This window comes from Staurois parvus, unplaced genomic scaffold (assembly GCF_062004578.1).
Source record: "Staurois parvus isolate SC_StPar_1 unplaced genomic scaffold, SC_StPar_1.0 ptg000679l, whole genome shotgun sequence".
In the NCBI taxonomy this organism is placed as follows: domain Eukaryota; kingdom Metazoa; phylum Chordata; class Amphibia; order Anura; family Ranidae; genus Staurois; species Staurois parvus.
Window position 1 is genome coordinate 1599179 of NW_028318475.1, and position 22647 is coordinate 1621825.

Here is a 22647-nt window from a genome sequence, read left to right on the forward strand (position 1 = left end):
CAGTAGTGCACAGAGGATGATGGTGCAAGACACATTCTTCAATGCGTCTAATACACTTTATGCACTCTGACCTAAGAGTTCATTTGACAAACAATGCATCAAAAAACTACCAATCTTAAGGCTGCTATACACAGAGTAAAAATCGGCTGGTTCAGCAGGAATCAGACGAATTTCCATCTGTGTGTAAAGTGGTCTTTCAACCAGCATTCAATCAGTGCTTGCAGCCTGATAAACAGCTGCCCTGATCTGTGCATTCTGATGGGGAAGTTAGAGGGAGACCCTGCTGTCAAATTACAATAGCACATCAGGGAAGATCCCTGCATCCACATCATTTGTGTGGAGGCAGGGATCTGTCATTTTTTTTACTTTCAACCCGCAGGTTGAACAAAAAGAAAAAACAAAAAAGAAAACCACCCCGTGTATACTCTGCTTTAGTTTGTCTGGTCCAAGGTGTTTAATACATTCACACATGTTAACAAGACTGTTTTTTTTATCTAAAGAAAAAGAGAGATTATACATTCCTTATAATAAACACACGTGGAAGATAGAATTCCCTGTCTAAAAGCCTAACGTGTGTATGGTGTGGGATTATAGAGATTTACTGCACTGAGGAAGAATGGAAAGCTGTGACGAAGGAGAGGAGGTTTGTGCAGAGGAAGATATGGCAGAAGACATTTCGATATCTCAGTACAAACTAATCCAATATCTCATTTTGTATTCTTCTAAAACACACTGATGAATACATGACACTAACATAAAGCAGATATAATAAAGCAGATTACCTGCATAATGGAAGCACGCATCTTCTGTGAAGACAGAAAGAAAGAACTATGAAAACCCTTTTCCTATTTCCATCCAGAAAATATTCTATTTAGGTAGAACACAGTGATTTTGTTACAAACATTAATTAGCATGATGGATATCGTAAAATAACACAAAAAATAAAAATGTGAAATTCTCCTATTTCAGATGACATCCAGATGATTGTTGTAATGGGATGTATGCAAAAAAAATTATTTCAGGGTGTTTTCAACCAAAACTAGAAAGTTAGAGAAGGCCATACAATGTTCAAATTTCGGTATGTGGGTGGCCCTGTCTGCCCCACCCATACGACATCCTTCAAAAAATGAAGGAGCTGTGCAGAACATTGTTGAATCAGATGCAGCTGCTATTTGGGTATTCTGACAGCTGCCGATACTGTCAGAGTACCACAGCCGCAGCAGGAGATATATTAATCAATGCTGTGTAGTGTGGATGGAGGATTACGTTTTTTGTTTAGCTGGCAGGGCCAGTGTATGGCCAGCTTTTCGCATGACCACCACAAGAGAGTTCTACTTTTTTCTTTTTTAATAGTATTGAAATATAAGGTGATAAATATTAAATAATCACACGACGTAAGAAAGGTACACACATTGAAAATATTAGGGGCCTGTGTTGACAGGCTTTGGGCTAGTTAGTGGGCAAATGTGGCATGCTTTCAGATATATTCTGTTTAGATTTAATATCAGTTTGAGACACTTCTGGGACCATTAAGAATTCACTGACAGGTTCATTTGGCCTTCACTGAACTCCTGATTTGCATATGACCCACTAAGCTGCATCAACCTGCTTCAAGAAGCTTATGCATCCCTACTGACTTATATGGGGAAAGAGAAGCAGTTTTCTCAGGAAAAAAAACCTGTCAACACAGGCACTAGAGCCGGAAAAAACAAGTCATACATACCAATCCTGCTTGGTTCAGGAACCACATGAGATAATCTTCCTGGATGTCCACCAAGCTGGATATCTCTGGGATATAGAATTTATCATGCTCTACATGTCGTACCTTCACATTTACCTGGAATCAAAATGAAAGCTATGTGAGCGGTGCTGAAAATATACCCTTTAACAGGAAAAAAAAAAACAGACATTCATCAAAAGAACAGGACAAGTAGATTCACTGCAGCTGGCAACTGAGAGAAATTCCACGTGTACTTATTCATAAACAAGAGGACCCTGTCAGTAAAGTGGAACTCAAGGACAGTTTTGAATAGCAGGGACCCAGATAGCTACAAAACCTGACACAGATTTTATTCTTTCCCTGATCTACCATGACAAAGTTTTGGATGGAGATCCATTTTAAAATAAACAGAAGGATTAATCAACCACTTTCCTGCTACCTGTCTGCAGTATACATTCACACAGGAGCCCAGCCTTGCAGAATTCACAAAGACAACTCCTAAAGCATCGTACATACGATGAGAATATCGGACTAATGATTGTCGGTTTCTTTTTGTATGCTAGTCTCGTATTGAAATTGAACAGGTTACTAAAGTTAGGAAAACTCTCCTAAGACAGGATACAACTTCGGATATGATGTCTTGTAATGTATTTTGTTGTTACCGAGCATGCGCGGTCTTGGTCACTCGATTTTTTGCGTACAAATACTATACAGTACTAATTACACGATCTGTAATTGTTCGTTGAAAAAAAATGTAGTGTTTGTCCCTTCAGATACCTTTGCATGAACTCCCATGATCAGCTCTTCAAAGCTGTGTACGAATGATCACATTATCAGACGATCGCTCCGAAAGCATTTTTTGTTTTCATCCAATTTTCTCATCATATGTACTAGGTATAACAGAGTGGGACCAGATGCCAAACTGATAGTAAAGCCACAAATATTACCCATGGAGAGTCACTCTCCTAATGTAATCATCATTCCTCTGGAACACGGAGGCTCCCACCTTAACTGTGCAATGCCACCATAAAGTCTTAGGCGGTATCCTACATTGGCCTCATTTATATTCATTTAGGATAGTCATGGTTAAAATGGTTGTAAACCCTCCCATATACCAAGTGAAGTGAATAGCCCCAGAAGATACACAGAGATGAAACAAACATAAGTTTTGTTTATTTGCAGTCTTCTCTTTTGTATATCCCTTTAAAACTGCTGATTTTGGGTAAAATCCTTCCTTCAGTATCACAGAGGAGGGGGCAGGGAGCTGCAGTTAGAGCCGATTGGAGGAAAGGGGCACACGCCCCTCCATACAGCACAGAGGAGCTATGTTCTGAAAAGACAAGCCCCTCCTTCCGACACAAATTGATCTTATGTGTCAGGAAAACATCTCAGAAGTGACACATGCTAATAAAAGGGGAACTAAGCAACAGAGAGAAAGGACACTTAGAACTTTGGAGAGAGACAAGTCAACACTACAGATAGCTGTGCTCTGTTCAGATTTCATGACAGCCACTTTAAGTAATAAGTTCCTAATTAAAGCGTTGTGATGTTTCACAATATAAAATTGGTGGGCACTTTTACCGATTCCAACAGATTGACCCTTTGTAATATTTTGATCGAATATGTACAAATTTCCTCTTTCTCTGTTCTATAATCACCTTGTGCAGCTTTTCCAGGAGCCTGAGACCAGCTGTGATGTAGCTGGTAAACAGTACAGGGATCAGCAAAGTCTTTCGTCCATTCAGAAGATAGACCACCGCTCCTTTATAAAGGTCAACTAATCTGAAGAAGTAGTTTGGGCAAATCTGAGACCACCAGTTATCTACATTGATAGAAAAATAGGAAAGAGCATTATGTGAATTGAGTTTCTTTAACAGGTGAAGTTAAACAAAAAAGATAAAACAATACAAAGCATAAGGACATCCATACAGCTTCTACATGAGCTGTACACAAATGTTAAAGCCTGCTGGAATGGAAACAATAAGTAATCCCCTCCAGATTAAATGAATAAATAAAAACAAAAAAACAAACCAAAAACTCTTTTTCAATTAAAGGTTACGTTCACCTTAAAAACATAAAAATAAATGCACATCTTTTTGCATGTAATAAAATGTGCATTTATTATTTTTTTTGATGATTAGGAGCCTGTAAATATTGCGCCAATGAACAGCAGATCGCAGATGTAATGCAGGGCTCCTGCAGACTGTCAGTGTAAGCTGTCTCCTTGTACAACGTACAGTCAGGCAGTTGCACAATGACAGAAACCATCAATGAACTAACTACAGTCCTCGCCAGCGCTCTGGTTGTTCATTGAAAACTATAAGCCATCGGCCGCAAGGCTGTTGGTAGATGTAGTTTACCCATTCACAGAACTCTTTGAATGAATGACGCGGCCAAGCAGGCTGAGCCCTGCCCAGCTGCGTTTTTTTTTAAATTGTTACAGCGAGTTCAGGGAGAAGATCCCCCACTTGCTGCCACTAGGGGCAGCGGATCAGGGAGAGGCTGCAGCAGTGGGAATCTGTCACATGTTCCACCCTAAAAAAAAACAAAAAACACATGTTCCCAAAGGTGAACTTATCCCTTTAAAAATTGAATGCTTAGAATCTTCAGCTAGATGTTTGTCTTCCTGTAGTAGTATTTACTATTTGCAAGTTTATCAACAAGCAGCAGCTTGTCACTAATGCAACGATTTAGGGAGCACAGACTAACCATTGTTTTTACACTGGTTTATAAGACCTACTTAATATTTGTTATGTTTTCATTCACATAGCAATATTTTAAATAATAAACAGCAAAATTTAAAATAAAATTATTTTTAAAATTCTGCTAACTTTTTAAATGCTTTTTTCTGAATACTCCAGGCCTGACAAATCCTGCTTTGTTTTCCTTCCGCTGTAATGTTATGTGAAAGCGGGGGATTTAATGTGCTGGCAGATCCCACTATCAGTTATCAACTGTACTGGAGCACTGTCAGTCCTAACAAAGAGTCAATGATCTAGAAGCTGGGCTTCTTGCATGATTTGTTAATGAGGGAACGCTCAGTGGGGATAAAATCACTTTAAACTTGTTCAGAATAGCTTGCAGTCTCCCCAGAGGACTGCTCCAAACAAACACCCAAAAGTTTGGAATTATTTTGTTTTTATTATTTTAGGTTTGCTATGTGAATGAGCATATACAATAAACATATAGTGGAGTTTTCTCAAATTTGACTGCAAAAGTGGAAATGCACTTTGAGTTACTGCACTTGTGTATCAGCATTTTTTATTTAAAAATTTAACAGCGTTTTTCCAGCTTTAGATCAAGAAAATGCGGACATGACCTCAAGCTACCTGGAGAAAAGTTCAAAACTAATCTTAGAAACTATTATTTTACTGTAAGAGTATCTGATGCCTGGAATAGACTTCCAGCAGAAGTAGTGAGTCAGTCATGAGTAAGTGGTTTCAAACATGCCTGGGACAAACATGGATCCATACTCGGACAAAAAAAAAATTAAGACGGTCAGACTCGATGGACCACTTGGTCTTTTTTTTGTCATCACTTTTCTATGTTTCTATGATTCCCCCACAAATATCTCTTTCGGTTTTCAACCCTTTCACGCCTAAGGGTAAAACAAATCTTAACGCCTAAGCACAATTTTGCAACGTTGACATGTATTAGTAAAACCGTACATATCATAACTACATTGTACATCCAGGTGGATTATACCTTTTTTTTCAGGATAATTTGGGCTTTCATTTGGTGGTAAATGGTAATAGATATCTCCTGATTTTTTTTTTATTATCAAAAGAAAACTGGCCCAAAATAGTAAAAAAAATAAATATTTTTTTTTATTTAGCTGTGTTTCTTGTTACTACCTACCACCAAAGAACAACCCAAAATAAATTTTATATCTCTTGCAGCGATACCATATATGTGTACAGCCCAGAAACAATAGTGCGCATTTTGTTTTTTGTCTTTTTTAAATACCCTGACTGACACTGATAACAATTTAAAAAAAAAAAAATAATAATAATACTGACCTTTGACCCTGACCTTGACCCAAACACTAACCCTGACACTGAACTAGATCAACCCTTGATCTAGGTATTTTTTCGTTTTTTAATATTTATCTTTTTTTTAACAAACAGGTTTTTTTTCCTCTATACAAGGAGAGAGAGTACAATGTATCTCTCTCTTCCATTCATAGAGAAAAAAATACAAGGGGGGCAGGCTGTACAGTGACTAATCACTGTGATAGCCAATCAAAGGCTATCACAGCGGTTATGTGACCCGGAATCAGGAGTCCCAGTTCGCGATCGTTGGAACAGAACCCGAGGCTCTCAGTGACACTCCGGTCTTTGTGCTGGGAGCGCGCTGTGCGGCACGCTCCCAGCACAAAGACAGATACGCAAATATGTGGTCCCATGGAAAAAAGCCCAGTTCTTTGAGGCTGCATATTTGTGGTACGTTGGTGTGAAGGAGTTAATATAGTGATAGAGGGTTAAAACTTTTGTCAGCCTCAATTTGTGTCTACAACTCCATGGTGTTAATGTTCATTTCTCTGCCCCCAATGGAGAGATTTCCCATTACTTGCCGCTATAACCCCCTTTCACCAGGACAAGATAGATTTCCTTTTCTATCTCCAAGAGGGACAGAAAAATCAACAAAAACCTTGTGGAGACAGACAGCAATAAAGCCAAAAGAGATTTTCAATCACTTCCTGACCCACTGACACCCTTTTACAAAGAGAAAGCGAGCAGATTTCTTCTCAATGGGGAAACACCAGCAATAAAAGCTGAGGTACCACCCATCTGTACTCTAACCATAACTTATTGTGAACATATTGCGAAACACAACACAATAAAGAGAATATTACCCAGCACTTTGCTTGGGTTGGTATCCAGCCTTAAGATTGCCATGGCTAACGGCAGCGTCAGTGTTATGTAGTACTTTGAGTCCTGCAGCAGAGGGAATTCTGGGAGTATGAGGTAAATACGCATTGCTTCTACATCTGGCGGAGAACTGGAAAGCTGTGGTATTAAAAAACTTTCAAAACCCTTATGAATCTATCAAAAAGAAGAAAAAGAATACTTTGGTCATTTATTGAGCCATTAGAGAGAAAATAAACAGCAATAAAGACATTCAAAAATTTACACATAGGTGCAACCAAAGCATAAACATTAGTGAAATAATAATAATAAAAGTCCATACTGTGTAAAATATGTGCGGGTGCAAATCATAAATACTGTGATCTATTACAGTCCATATATGTGCCAGTGATACTTCAAATTGCAAAACAGCAACATATCCAGCTCCAATATAGTGCCAGGGGATTATTATTATTATCCAGGATTTATATAGCGCCAACAGTTTGCTCAGCGCTTTACAATATAAATACAGCAACAATACAGTTCAATACAACGGTTCGGAGGGCCCTGCTCCTTGGAGCTTACAGTCTAAGAGATCCAATGAACACTCCACCACCACTATGCATTCATCAGAAAGCTACTGGTATAGTAGCAAAAATCGATGGTCACTTGTTTACAATCCTGGGCTGGAGATCCTCCTAGAAAGAAAGCTCACCACAGGGAGCCTGAAATAGCGTATATTGTGTAATATTTATAAAAATAGGAGATAAAACAATCCACGTTGAAACATGAAGCACAATGTGTAAATACACATACCAAAATGGCTGCCTCTCCGGATCACGGACACGGCGGCGTGACGTCAGCATGTAGGATCCACCCACCTGCTGACGTCACGCCGCTGTGCTCATGATCCGGAACGGCGGCCATTTTGGTATGTGTATTTACACATTGTGCTTCATGTTTCCACGTGGATTATCTCCTATTTTAATAAATACTACACTATATAGGCCATTTCAGGGCTCCGTGTGGTGAGCTTTCTTTCTAGGAGGATCTCCAGCCCAGGATTGTGAACAAGTGACCATTGATTTTTGCTACTATACCAGTAGCTTTCTGGTGAGTGCAAAGTGGTGGTGGAGTGTTCACTGGATCCCCTGGCACTATATTGGAGCTGGATATGTTCCCGTTTTGCAATTTGCAGTATCACTGGCACATATACGGACTGTAATATGTCACAGTATTTATGATTTGCACCCGCACATATTTTACACCGTATGGACTTTTATTATTATTATTATTTCACTGATGTTTATGCCTTGTTTGCACTTATGTGTAAACTTTTGAATGTTGCACTATATGATTTAGCGATGCACTTTACACACATTTGTTATTGTGAGATTTCTTGTTATTGTCTTTTGTGCTAGCTGCTTTTTTGCCACATACAGAGCTCGCCAAATACCATTTTGATAGCAATAAAGACATGGTGAGGTAGGAAAGGGATGTTAATTTACTGTACCAACTTATAGCCACCAGCTGCAGAGGATATATTTGTCATATCTGCAAGGCAAGGCTCAGTGCATGATGCTGGCCATACACTAGCAGATATTCAAAGGTGTGGAACATTTGTATGAACATCCATTTGAAAATCCTCACAAATGTCACTTGAAAGTACGTCAATAAACATTTGCCTTTAACATTTTGGAGTGAATTAACTCTCCCAAACAAAAACCACAGTCAATGTTAGAAATCTATTCATTCAAGGATAATTTTCCATCCTGCGCTTTCGTTTTTACTCATCACTGTAGTCAAAAATGACTTTTGAATTGACCCCACTAATCATTAGAAAATTGAGCGAATGTTCCTAGAACTAAACTTTATAAGCAAAATGCTACTGGTGTATGGACAGCTAGAAGTCGGGTTTTGCAGGAGGTTATGATTTGTGTTACTAAACCACTTCAAATTTAGCAGCTTGTTAAATGCATTCAGCTAAAGAAATTAATGTATGTCAGTCCACGCTGAAAGACACAGTTGAGGTAGAAAACAATGAAGTCTGTCCAAACCTCAAATCCAGGCTGCAGGTGAAATGTGGTAAGCACAGCACCTTTATAGGAGGAAGCAAATAAATTCACCTTGTCAAGTACATATGTGTACTGGACCTTAGGCTAGCCATACACATTAAGATTTTTTTTTTTTTTACAGAGAAATTGCTAATTTACCCCTAAAATGGCATGGGTGTAGGAATCCCCCCTGAATGCTGTTGTATTCCGACAGCTGTATAACTTGCAACTGTCTGAATATCTGTGACTACATCTCATTGGATGTTTTCACTGTTCATCCAACAATTTCCCAATTTTTAGCTTATTTAAATTTTTCAGAGTTTTTGAGATGGGCATTGCTGTTAGGGTCATCCAAATGTCAGCTCATTCAGAAGGAATTGGCTGCAATTCAAGTCATACATGGCCGGCTTTAGCTAGTAAAGGCTCACTATCTCAATCAGAGACTCGTCTATATAACAGTATGGACTGGATTTTACCTGCTCCAGTAGCCTTGAATGCTGGGTGTTCATCAGCTTCTCAAAGAGGACTTTAATGGACAACATGTCAATTCCTGGGATCTTGGGGCTTGTTTTAAAATGCTCATCATTTCTGTAGTAAAAAGCATTAACAAATCAAAATGATTTATCATTTCTAAGATATCATAGTGTAAACAATGAAGGAAGCCTGCATGAAGGCTGCTATGAATGTTCTAGCTGCCTAGATTTTACTCCACCCCGACTTTGCTTGCTGCAAGCTTGCTCCAGGTCACGGACTCAGAAAGCATTTAGGCCAGGGACTAGCAACTAGCATTCTGAAAAGCACATCAGCTTTTATCAGCCTCAATATTTCTCTAAGTACAATTTACCGTTAACTTAGTGAATCCCTACCTTGTCTACAAGCCCAACTACAAAAAAGCTGCTAAACCGCATACTATATCTATGACAACAAAATGGCTTCATAGTGGAAGAGTCTGGGTGCATATCTGGCTTGCCTGCAGTCCAGACCTTTCACCAACTGAAAATATTTGGTGCATCTTGAAATGAAAAATACAACAAAGAAGATCCAGGACTGCTGAGCAGGTAGAATCATATATCAGGCAAGAACATTAATTTCTAAAACTCCAGCAACTAGTCTTCTCAGCTCCCAGATGTTTTTGGCCCTGTCCCAACTTTTTTGAGATGTGCTGCTGCCATCAGTTTAAAAGTTACCTTTTTTTTTTCTTTAAATGGTACATTTTCTTAGTTTAAACATATGATATGTTTTCTATAGTGAATAAAATATGGGTTTATGAGATTTTTTTTATTTATTAATAGAATATAATAATAATTTGCAAATCCTTGCATTCTGTTTTTATGTAGATTTTCCACAACGTTTAGAATTGCTGTACATGACAATAACCATTTATATACTGTATGTATGTAAACACATGCATGTTCTTTGTCCAGATTTGTCTCCTGCATATGACAATGAAAGCTGTGTAAAAGTAGGTTGCCATTTGTACTGACATTTACTGCATTTTAGAAGGATTCCATTAACCACCTGAATGGCAGAAAACAGGACAATGTATCTACAGTAATAAGGATATAATACTCATGTGCTGCCACAAGGACGGAAGCTTGCGACATCTTTTCTGGTGAGTGCACAAGCCGCCATCTGTGTTCACCCTATTTTTCCCTTAAATGCTTGTAATAGGTTCTGGGACCCTTTATCTATGTGAGTGGCATTTATTATACATTTTTATTGTAATAAAGCCTTACTGCACTATGAGGAGTTCCTTGTTCCTTATCTTTTGAGCACCTATCCATCGGAGTGGGGACGTAAAGGATTGTTCCTGAGAGTGACTGGAGAGACCTGTGGAAGCAGAGGATCCTGTGGGATTCATATTGAGCGCACGTTGATCTATATTTTCTATGGGTCAGCTGTTAAGATGAGCGTGTCTGAAGGTGGAGGAGCAGGATAGATTTGCACACCTGTTGAAGTCACTGGTGCATTACTTTCTATGTTGTAAGAAAGGGACTGTTATATCACTTTTGGACTGCTTTTTAACCTTTATTAAGTGTTATCTATCATTCACCATTTATCTGTTTTTTGTATATATTCAGTAGAGCTGCTTATCCTTTTTTTTTGGGGGGGGGGGGGTTGTTTTTTTGTTTTTTTACACACTTTTTGTGAATATCTATCCCAGTTAAATATTTACTTGATTAATCACATATTTATTCCACTGGGGGGGGGGGGGGCGATTGCTCAGCCCTGCAGTTGTTTTACAATCATTTAATAAGGTGTTTGTTGATTTTCACACTTTATGCTTCAGGTCAGCCAGGTATTTACTGCCATTGTGATCGTGTTTTATTTCTGATATACGTGTCACATATTTCACTGTATTTGTTGTTTTTTACACTTTATTCTTTAGCTCAGCCAGGTGTTTATTATAGGTTGGTCAGGTGTTTATTGCTACACGATTTTAGATTATTTTTGATATATGTTTCATTGGATTTAGTGGCTTAGCCAGTTTTTTTTTATTTACTATTGACTTTCTTTGTTTCACAGATTTATTCTATTACACATTGGGTTTGATGCTCAGAAGGGTGTTTATTTATTATTAGTGTATTTTTTGGGTCACTAGGGGGCGGCGCAGCACTATTCTTGGGAAATGCATCTTCAGTATAATCCAAAATTTTAACTCAACCCAATTCAATACACTGTGCTGGTGAACCAGTGTGGAGGGGACAATGAGGTTTATATATGTGCACATATATGTGAACACTTCTGTGGCCCACAGCAGCCAATAAGAATCTTTATTTTGTTTTCAATCTGTAATGTGAAATGATGGTTGGAATCTGATCCCGAAATCTACGCTTTCTAGAACTTGTTATTAAAACTCATTTAAGTTGCAGATGCAAGGCTGTGATTTTTAGTACTTACGTCTTTTCCAGGAAACTCCCATTCCAGCAAGCTGAAGAGGAAAGTGTTTGTACTATGCCACTGTATAGGAGAAAGCAGAAAAGAGCCTCTATAAAGCTGTTTAACACGTGGCTTGTATACTGAACAATTTTGCAACATGCTTTTGAGTGGTGTATTAACAGCAAAGAGGGATATGCAATAATTCAATGGGCAACACTAACAGTGCAAATGAGAAAAAAAAATTTAAAAAATCTACTACAACTGCTGGAAGAGTTTTCCACTCTCAAGGAAACGACTGTAGGCTGCACATGGAACCCGCAATTATCACTTATAAATGTACTAAAGCGGGTTAGGAGTCATATTGACTGATATGCTTCGACCTGATAAAGATGGCCTAAACACATGATACACATGTAAATGACACTGTCAAAACTGCATGTATCAGCTGTATCATGCTCATGACATACGGAAGGACTATTCACTGCAATTATGTAATTATTCAGCACAAGTGCAGTGCAGTCAGAACAGAGATACAATCCTTTACTAGATCATACAGTATGTGCACTATTCATACTGCAAGCACACAATGTAGCGTGTGTAAATCAGCCTATAAACATTAAATAGCAGCAATTCTGAACTGGCCACCAAACACTGAGGCTGATTTACTAAGTTGAGACTCTTCACACAATAGGTTGAGTGAAGGTTTGCTTCAATCATCCAGTCACTGGAAAAGAAAATTCCTTTTTACTTATTTAGTCATGTGCAGATGAAATTAAAGTGGTTCTAAAGCCTAAACATTTTTTACCTTAATCCCTTTACGCCAGCCGCACACAAATGTGCGGCCTCCCAGCATCTGGACCTAGACGCCGAGCAGCCGTACATTTGCGTTCATGTAAGAAAAAACATATGTGCTGAGAGCGCGCGCCCTGCGTGCTCCCAGCACGCATGTCCAGTACTCACAGAAAGGTACCGGTCTGCTCTTTCGAACGGGACCTTTCCCGATCATGTGACCACCGTGACGACGCGTCACGGTGGTCACATGATCCCTAAACCACACCCCGCCCCGCCTCCCGGCGTCTGAAACGCTTAAAGGGCCAGGAGGCGCCAGCGGGAAGGGGTTAATGTATTCTCTGTGTTTGGGTAGCAGTATCACCCTCTCATCCCACCCTTATAATTGAGTCCACTTAATGGAGTCCTCACTCGATCCAGTGCTGTGCCCGTCTGTAGTAGTTCGGTCTTCTCCTGCACTCACAGGCTTTGCCGTGGCAGGTGGAGACAATGTTTGCTGCTGCTGTCAGTCAAATCCTGTGGCTGGGCTGAGCCATGCTGTCTGTGTCTATGAACTCAAGCAGTACGGCTTGGAATCAAGCCCCCAAAAGTGCTCTCATATAGCAAGTGGCTTGCTATAGGGGTACTCAAAGGGAAGAGGAGCCAGCAGAAGAAGAGGAGGTTTAGGGCCACTCTGTGTAATTCCATTGCACAGAGTAAATAAGTACAGCATGTTTGTGATTAAAAAAAAAATAAGACTTTACTTTAAGTGAATATTCACACGATTTATTGTGTGACGATTCTCAACTCCTTTAGTAAAGCAGACTTAATGTCTCAGCCGCCAGAGGGGCAAAATTATATCCATTCTAGTAGTCCAGAGCATGCAAAATAACGGTCACTGTAATTTTGGGACATTTGCATTCTTTAAGCCTAGGATAATCTACCCAAGCTGATAGACTTTTTTCTTTCTGAATTCAGCCTGCGAACAATATATAAATTCAGTATAAAGCTGCCCTGACTACATAACATAGCATTCTAAGGTCTTTGGCCTATGGGTAAATTTAATGAACTATTTAAAGTTTAGTTAAAAACATTATTTTCACTACAGCTTTAGTTACATTACTTACCTGTAATGAAGCATGTTCCATGATGTGCAAGCTGCTGAATTCTGTAGAAATCTTTACTGCAGGGCTACCCTGTCCTCTTCCTGCTGCTGAACTTCCAGCACCATGGGGGTTAACAGCCTTGGGTCTCGGAGCTCAGATGCACTAAAGATGATCCCATGGGGACACACCCTCTCCTTTCTCCTCCTTTATAGAGAAAAGTTCTTTTACCTATTACACTGCCTGTAACATGATCTGTGAATGGAGGCCTGATCAGTCACAGGATTCTCTCTCCCATTCACAGATCATGGTACAAACCGTGCAATCAGTGACAGAACTTTTCTCAGTAGAAAAGAAGCAAGAAGGAAAGTTTTTCTATCAAACATGTTTAATGCAGCAGAGCCCAGAGAGCCGAAGCAGTTAATCCCCACAGTGCCAGAAGGTTGCAGCAGGAAGAGGACAGGGCATCCCTGCAGGGAATTTTCTGCATAATACAGCATCCTGCACATTGTGGGACATACTTTATTACAGGCAAGTAATGTAACTAAAGCTGTAGAGAAAAAAGTTTTTAAACTAAACTTCTGCTTTAACTTAACGAATAGTATTTTTACTCAAAGACATACTTCATAGTATTGGAATTACTATTTTCTATCACTTTCTGCCTCCAGTCTTCAATGGTTTCATCATTTATGCAGCTGGTGTAATTTCTGTTCTGGCAGGAGCGGAAGTCCTCAGCAGGCTCGGGCTTCTAAAAGACAATAAAGAAAATTTAAAAATGCAAAGCTGTGTGGGCTAGATCCTAGTGACATTTAAGAGGAAAGCAAAAAGAGGGCACACCGGCCTAGTGCATTACCTTACAAAATGTATTTATTAAATGATAAAAGTAGGTATTGTACTCACAAAATGACAATACAGTCAAAGGTACATCGTATAGGAACAGCTCAGTCCAATCCGCACTAAGTGTGCGTCCGTGATGGGAACTCTGGACCTCCAACAGGCTAACGCGTTTTGAGGGCTTGCCTCTTCCTCAGAGCCCGAGGAAGAGGCAAGTCCTCAAAACACATTAGCGAGCTGTTCCTATACGATGCTAGACCGAGCTGTTCCTATATGATGTACCTTTGACTGTTTTGTCATTTTGTGAGTACAATACCTACTTTTATCATCTATTAAATACTTTTTTTAAGGTGATGCACTATGCCAGTGCACCCTCTTTTTGTTTTTTCTACTCTTTATATTTGGACTTCCCCGGTCATTTGAGGGCAGCAAGGCCTGCATATTCCAAGAAATTCTCGATGTGGTCCCATCCTTTTGGAGTCCATCCCTAAGCGCAGGAGTATTTGGGTTTTCCATTTCTTGACATTTAAGAGGGTTTTCACTGACATCCACTGAATTAAGGAGTGGAACAGCTGTGGCGATTCATCTCCACAAAGTGACTAGTTTTCCTCTCCATAATCAAATACCCACCAATCAGCTGTAAGAGGCTACCACCACCATGAGCTTCTTGGCGGTTTCTGGTGTGATGCAGTCCACCTTCGGAAACCCACTGAAGGTAAATACAGGAGTTAGACAAAAAAATGGAAACACTACATGATTTGCAGGTGTTAAAGTGATGACATGTTTCGTGTTGAAAGCAGAAGTGATGTAACATTCTTTTGCTTCTGCTGTGTGATGAGACACCTAGCTAACGGGTGGGAAGCTTCACTAATTACCAGCAGGACACACTGTGAATGACAAAATTTAAGTTTCCCACCTGTTAGCTAGGTGTCTCATCACACAAGGGAAGCAAAAGAATATTACATTACTTTCGCTTTCAACGCAAAACATATAGTCACTTTCACACCTGCAAATCATGTAGTGTTTCCATTTTTTTGTCTAACCCCTATATAAGCACTGCCTCACTGTACTGTACTGTGCTGTACATTTTATTTATTTTATTTTTATTTATTTCAGGTACTTATATAGCGCTGTCCATTTACGCGGCGCTTTACACATATACAGTCAGGTCCATAAATATTGGGACATTGACACAATTCTAACATTTTTGGCTCTATACACCACCACAATGGATTTAACTGCAGACTGTAAGCTTTAATGTGAGGGTATTTACATCCAAATCAGGTGAACGGTGTAGGAATTACAACAGTTTCCATATGTGCCTCCCACTTGTTAAGGGACCAAAAGTAATGGGACAGAATAATAATCATAAATCAAACTTTCACTTTTTAATACTTTGTTGCAAATCCTTTGCAGTCAATTACAGCCTGAAGTCCGGAACGCATAGACATCACCAGACGCTGGGTTTCATCCCTGGTGATGCTCTGCCAGGCCTCTACTGCAACTGTCTTCAGTTCCTCCTTGTTCTTGGGGCATTTTTCCTTCAGTTTTGTCTTCAGCAAGTGAAATGAATGCTCAATCGGATTCAGGTCAGGTGATTGACTTGGCCATTGCATAACATTCCACTTCTTTCCCTTGAAAAACTCTTTGGTTGCTTTTGCAGTATGCTTTGGGTCATTGTCCATCTGCACTGTGAAGCGGCGTCCAATGAGTTGTGAAGCATTTGGCTGAATATGAGCAGATAATATTGCCCGAAACACTTCAGAATTCATCCTGCTGCTTTTGTCAGCAGTCACATCATCAATAAATACAAGAGAACCAGTTCCATTGGCAGCCATACATGCCCACGCCATGACACTACCACCACCATGCTTCACTGATGAGGTGGTATGCTTAGGATCATGAGTAGAGATGAGCGAATCGAAGTAGGCAAAGTGGAATTCGAGTCGAATATTGGAAAATTTTCGATTCGCGCCGAATCCGAAAAATAGCCTACTTCGGACGCGCGAATCGAAATTTTTCCTAAAATGGCGGCGGACATGTGCGGCGACGGAGCGGGGATGTCTGGGAAGGCGCGCAGACAAGGCGCGCTGACCCATAATGCATTCCTTAATGACATGTGATCGCATTAGCCAATCAGCAGCCAGGCAGCCAGCACTGTGTAATGGTCGAGCTATAAATAGCGGCCATTTTAGAATTCTTCATTTGCCTCCAATCATTCAAGAGAGGCAGACCGCTCTGTATTAGGGACAGAGTTAGGGCCACAGAAACGTTACTTGGGGACAGAGAAACGTTACTTAGGGACAGAGAAGCATTACTCAGGGACACAGAATTGTTAATGAGGGCCACAGAATCGTTACTTAGGGCCAAAGAAACGCTAGTTAGGGCCACAGAATTGTTACTCAGGGACAGACAGAATTGTTACTGAGTGCCAGAGAATTGTTACTTAGGGCCACAGAAACGTTAGTTAGGGCCACAGAATTGTTACTCAGGGACAGACACAGAATTGTTACTGAGGGCCACAGAACTGTTACTTAGGGCCACAGAAACGTTATTAGGGCCACAGAATTGTTACTCAGGGACAGACACAGAATTGTTACTGAGGGCCACAGAACTGTTACTTAGGGCCACAGAAACGTTATTAGGGCCACAGAATTGTTACTCAGGGACAGACACAGAATTGTTACTGAGGGCCACAGAACTGTTACTTAGGGCCACAGAAACGTTAGTTAGGGCCACAGAATTGTTACTCAGGGACAGACACAGAATTGTTACTGAGGGCCACAGAATTGTTACTCAGGGACAGACAGAATTGTTACTGAGTGCCAGAGAATTGTTACTTAGGGCCACAGAAACGTTAGTTAGGGCCACAGAATTGTTACTCAGGGACAGACAGAATTGTTACGGAGTGCCAGAGAATTGTTACTTAGGGCCACAGAAACGTTAGTTAGGGCCACAGAATTGTTACTCAGGGACAGCCACAGAATTGTTACTGAGGGCCACAGAATTGTTACTCAGGGACACAGAATTGTTACTGAGGGCCACAGAACCATTACTTAGGGCCACAGAATTGTTACTCAGGGACACAGAATTGTTACTGAGGGCCACAGAACCGTTACTTAGGGCCACAGAATTGTTACTCAGGGACAGACACAGAATTGTTACTGAGGGACACAGAATTGTTACTGAGGGCCACAGAAACGTTAATCAGGGACACAGAATTGTTACTGAGGGCCACAGAACCGTTACTTAGGGCCACATAAAAGTTAATCAGGGACACAGAATTGTTACTGAGGGCCACAGAACCGTTACTTAGGGCCACAGAATTGTTACTCAGGGACAGACACAGAATTGTTACTGAGGGCCACAGAATTGTTACTGAGGGCCACAGAACCGTTACTTAGGGCCACAGAAACGTTAATCAGGGACACAGAATTGTTACTGAGGGACACAGAATTGTTACTGAGGGCCACAGAACCGTTACTAAGGGCCACAGAATTGTTACTCAGGGACACAGAATTGTTACTGAGGGCCACAGAACCGTTACTAAGGGCCACAGAATTGTTACTCAGGGACACAGAATTGTTACTGAGGGCCACAGAACTGTTACTTAGGGCCACAGAATTGTTACTCGGACAGACACAGAATTGTTACTCAGGGACACAGAATTGTTACTGAGGGCCACAGAACCGTTACTTAGGGCCACAGAATTGTTACTCAGGGACACAGAATTGTTACTGAGGGCCACAGAACTGTTACTTAGGGCCACAGAATTGTTACTCAGGGACACAGAATTGTTACTGAGAGACACAGAACTGTTACTTAGGGCCACAGAAAGGTTACTCAGGGACACAGAATTGTTACTGAGGGCCACAGAACTGTTACTTAGGGCCACAGAATTGTTACTTGGACAGACACAGAATTGTTACTGAGGGCCACAGAACCGTTACTTAGGGCCACATAAACGTTAATCAGGGACACAGAATTGTTACTGAGGGCCACAGAACCGTTACTTAGGGCCACAGAATTGTTACTCAGGGACAGACACAGAATTGTTACTCAGGGACACAGAATTGTTACTCAGGGACACAGAATCGTTGAATTAAAGAGTATGTCAGACAACATGCAGAGGAGTGGCAGAGGAGGCAATGTTTTAGGAGCGAGCAGACGTGGCAGCAGAGGAAGGGGTCGAGGCAGCAGTATTCGCAGCCAGAGGCCAGTGCTCCCGGTGTCATCCAGCGGTCGTGTCTCCACCGACAACCCTGCCGTCGTCGATTGGTTGGCTCGGTCGTCTTCCTCTTCCCAGGTCACCTCTGACACCTACAGCCAACGGTCGGTGGGTACGTCAGACACAACCGTTAGTTGGCATGGCCCGGGACCAAGCCCACTGAAATCACGTGTCCTCTACCTGCCCCTGTCCTTTGGTGTTCCCTCACCAAGCGAAGTATCGCATGCTGTGGGCTCAGCCCCACTGTACAGTGAGGAAGAGCTAACAGAGGGCGGTCAGGAACGGGGGGAGACATCCGCCTTTTCAGCAGCCAGGCGAAGAAGTAGTGGCGAGGAGAGTGGCTCGGTAGCCGGTCTAGAGACAGGTCTGTCTCCTGACCCAGACGCAGCCGAGGGGGCTAGTAGTGACGCGGAGACCCTACTTGATGATGAGGAGGTTGATCGCACTTGGCAGCCTCGTCGTCATCAGGCAATTTCTTCCGCATCATCAGGAGAAGAGGGTGGCAGCTTGGCAGCGAGCGAAACAGTCGGTGGGTTGCCCAGGAGACAGCAGCAGGGTCGCAGCAGTGTCAGTGGAGCCAAACGGCCACGGAGTAGAGCACCAGCTCCACTGCAGCCTACCACCACGGCCAGTAGTGGTGCCGGTGTGCACGGAGGAAGCAGCAGTCAGCCAGTGAGGAGTATCGGGGGCAAAGTTTCCTACTCGGCGGTGTGGCAATTTTTTGTCAAGCCGCCCGAGGAAGTAAACGTAGCCGTATGTCGACTATGTGGCCAGAAAGTCAAGCGTGGCCAGGGGGCCCATGTTGGGACTACAGCGTTGCGGCAGCATATGCAGCGTCGCCATTTGGTGGCCTGGGAAAACCGTGATAAAGATACGGCGGTTCTGCCCGCCCCAGCCCCCGCTCCATCACCCGCTCCGTTACTTGCTCCGTCACCCGACGTCAATCGCCCTCCATCAGCCAGTCAAGGCTCCAACACCTCTGCTGAGGGGAGTTGTCGCTCGTTGGCATCTTCCGCTCGTTCAGATGCTCCTTCTCCTGCTACTCCTCTTCACGGATTCCGTCAGCAGTCTTTCTTGGAATCCGTTTCCAAGAGACAACAGTTTGCGAGCACGCACCCGACGGTGCAAAAGCTGAACGTCCTCCTGTCCAAGTTGCTGGTGCTGCAGTACCTCCCTTTCCAAGTGGTGGACTCAGCACCTTTCCGAGAAATGATGGCTTGTGCCGCGCCGCGGTGGAGAGTGCCAAGCCGTCATTTCTTCGCCAAAAAGGCAGTGCCAGCCCTGCATTCACATGTAGAAGACATGGTGGGCCAGTCTTTGAGCATGTCGGTCTCTGCCAAAGTGCACGGCAGCGCCGACGTGTGGAGCTGTAACTACGGTCAGGGACAGTACATGTCAATTACGGCCCACTGGGTGAACGTGGTGCCGTCACAGCCGCACCAGCAACTTGGACAGGTCACGCCGCTTTTGCCTCCACGTTTGCACGTCCTTGGTCCGGCAAAGATGTCCGCCTCTACCACCTCTTCTTCCGCCGTGTCCTCAGCCCCCACCCCCGTGCCAAGTCCCATTACCCGACCGGCATATCACATGTGCAGGGCGCAACGGTGTCACGCTGTGCTGCACCTGGTATGCCTTGGCGAACGTAGTCACACAGGGGAGGAACTTCTCAGTGTAATGAACAGAGAAATCGACAGATGGCTGTCTCCGCGCAAACTCAAAATCGGAACCATGTTGACTGACAACGGAAAGAACATGGTGTCTGCTCTGCGTCAAGGAAGGTTGTGCCATGCGCCATGCATGGCTCACGTGTTCAATCTGGTTGTCAAGCGGTTCCTAAAATCCACCATCCCACTGCAAGACATCCTTAAAATGTCACGTAAACTTTGCATGCATTTCAGCCATTCCTACACCGCAAAGCACACCCTCCTTGAGCTGCAGCGGCAGAATGGAATTCCACAGCATCGCCTGATCTGCGACGTTGCAACAAGGTGGAATTCAACCCTACACATGTTAGACCGCCTTTACGAACAGCGAAAGGCCATCACCTATTTCCTGATGTTACAAGCGGATAAAGGTACTCCCCTGTGTAACTTTGATGTCAGCCATTGGCAGCTCATGCGTGACACCTGCCGCTTGCTCAGGCCCTTTGAGGAGGCCACGCTATTCGTGAGTCGGCAGGACTATGGGATGAACGACGTCATTCCTCTGTTGCACGTCCTGGAACAAATGCTGTTAACAATGGCTGGTCAGGGTGCGGTAGACGTGGCGCACAGATCTCAACGCCACATGACCCCTGTGGGGGCAGGACAGGAAGAAGAGGAGGAGGTAGAGGAGGACATTTGTGCTCAGGAATTATTGAGTGAAATGGGTGGTTTTTCCACTCAGCGGACAGGAGTGGAGGAGCAGGAGCATCTGGAGGAGGAGGAGGAGGAGGAGACAGAGGACCCAGACGCACCGTGGCAGTATGCTGTGGAGATGGAGGCAGGGAGTCCCTCGCATTCCTTGGCATAAATGGCCCATAGCATGCTCGGTTGCTTGCGTAGCGACAGCCAAATAATAACCATCAGACAGAGGGATGACTTTTGGCTGTCCACCTTGTTGGACCCTCGCTACCGTTCAAAAATGGTGGCCTTTTTCACACCTGCTGAGACGGAGGCCAAAATAACGTACTATAAAAACCACCGATGTAGTCAGTTGGTCTCTGCCTTTGCGCGCCAACGTCCATCCTCAGACACTGTGGGCCCTGTGCGCTCGCGTTCCGCTGCCATGGCAGCAGGGGAGGGGTGGGGTGGTAGGAGCAGTGGCAGCTCCACCAGCAGCGGCTGCCTCAGTCTGCAGTCGATGATGAGTAGCTTTCTTCACCAGCGCAGTGAGGAAACTACTAACCAGCCGCAGCAGCAGCAGCAGCAGCATCAGGTGGACCTGGAGCAGGACCTCAAACAACAGGCTTGGGCCTACTTGGACAGCACCCTGCCAACCGAGGTAGACAATCCCCTTGACTACTGGGCAACGAAACTTGACCTTTGACCCCAACTAGCTGAATTTGCCCTTGAAAGGCTGTCATGCCCGGCCAGTAGCGTGGCATCGGAGCGCGTGTTTAGTGCGGCAGGAGGTATTGTAACTCCGCGGAGGACACGACTGTCCACCCAAACTGTGGAGAGACTCACGTTTGTGAAAATGAATCAGGCGTGGATTAGTCTGGATTTCAAACCACCAGTTCCTGACACAACTGACTAAATCCGCCATGAATCATGCCTCAAACATGTGCCACTTTCAGGTCTCCTCACACAGTGCTGGTGTGTTCCATTTTTTGTCATAGGGTGCTGGCAGATTACGGGCCTCCCATAGCTGCTGCCAGGCCCCTAATCTGCCATGGGCCCCTATACCGCCTCCTCATGCTGCTGCCAGGTCCACAGTCTCTTATGCCATGTGCCACTTTCAGGTCTCCTCACACTGCTGGTGTGTTCAATTTTTTGACATAGGGTGCTGGCAGATTACGGGCCTCCCATAGCTGCTGCCAGGCCCCTAATCTGCCATGGGCCCCTATATACCGCCTCCTCATGCTGCTGCCAAGTCCAGAGTCTGTCATGGGTCCCTGTACGGCCTCCCATTGCTGCTGTCTCCATCGCCACACTCTGCCATGTGCCACTTTCAGGTCTCCTCACACTGCTGGTGTGTTGAATTTTTTGACATAGGGTGCTGGCAGATTACGGGCCTCCTATAGCTGCTGCCAGGCCCCTAATCTGCCATAGGCCCCTATATACCGCCTCCTCATGCTGCTGCCAGGTCCAGAGTCTCTCATGGGTCCCTGTACGGCCTCCCATTGCTGCTGTCTCCATCGCCACACTCTGCCATGTGCCACTTTCAGGTCTCCTCACACACTGCTGGTGTGTTCAATTTTTTGACATAGGGTGCTGGCAGATTACGGGCCTCCCATAGCTGCTGCCAGGCCCCTAATCTGCCATGGGCCCCTATATACCGCCTCCTCATGCTGCTGCCAGGTCCAGAGTCTCTCATGGGTCCCTGTACGGCCTCCCATTGCTGCTGTCTCCATCGCCACACTCTGCCATGTGCCACTTTCAGGTCTCCTCACACACTGCTGGTGTGTTCAATTTTTTGACATAGGGTGCTGGCAGATTACGGGCCTCCCATAGCTGCTGCCAGGCCCCTAATCTGCCATGGGCCCCTATATACCGCCTCCTCATGCTGCTGC

The 22647-nt window shown here is 43.4% G+C and overlaps 1 protein-coding gene across 2 annotated transcripts in view; it reads right to left on the reverse strand.

Annotated features, from left to right (window-relative positions):
* Window positions 1-22647, reverse strand: part of HERC3 (HECT and RLD domain containing E3 ubiquitin protein ligase 3) — a 112303-nt gene that overhangs the window by 27354 nt on the left and 62302 nt on the right. Inside the window, exons 10-16 of one of the 2 annotated variants that reach the window (XM_089652318.1) lie at window positions 13996-14120; window positions 11523-11582; window positions 9098-9209; window positions 6576-6765; window positions 3379-3542; window positions 1724-1837; window positions 783-803 (exon numbers count right to left, since the gene is read on the reverse strand). In XM_089652318.1, the coding sequence (XP_089508444.1) occupies window positions 783-803; window positions 1724-1837; window positions 3379-3542; window positions 6576-6765; window positions 9098-9209; window positions 11523-11582; window positions 13996-14120 (786 nt within the window). Of the gene's footprint in view, window positions 1-782; window positions 807-1723; window positions 1838-3378; window positions 3543-6575; window positions 6766-9097; window positions 9210-11522; window positions 11583-13995; window positions 14121-22647 lie in introns of both variants that reach the window. The other variant, XM_089652317.1, reaches the window with a different exon arrangement.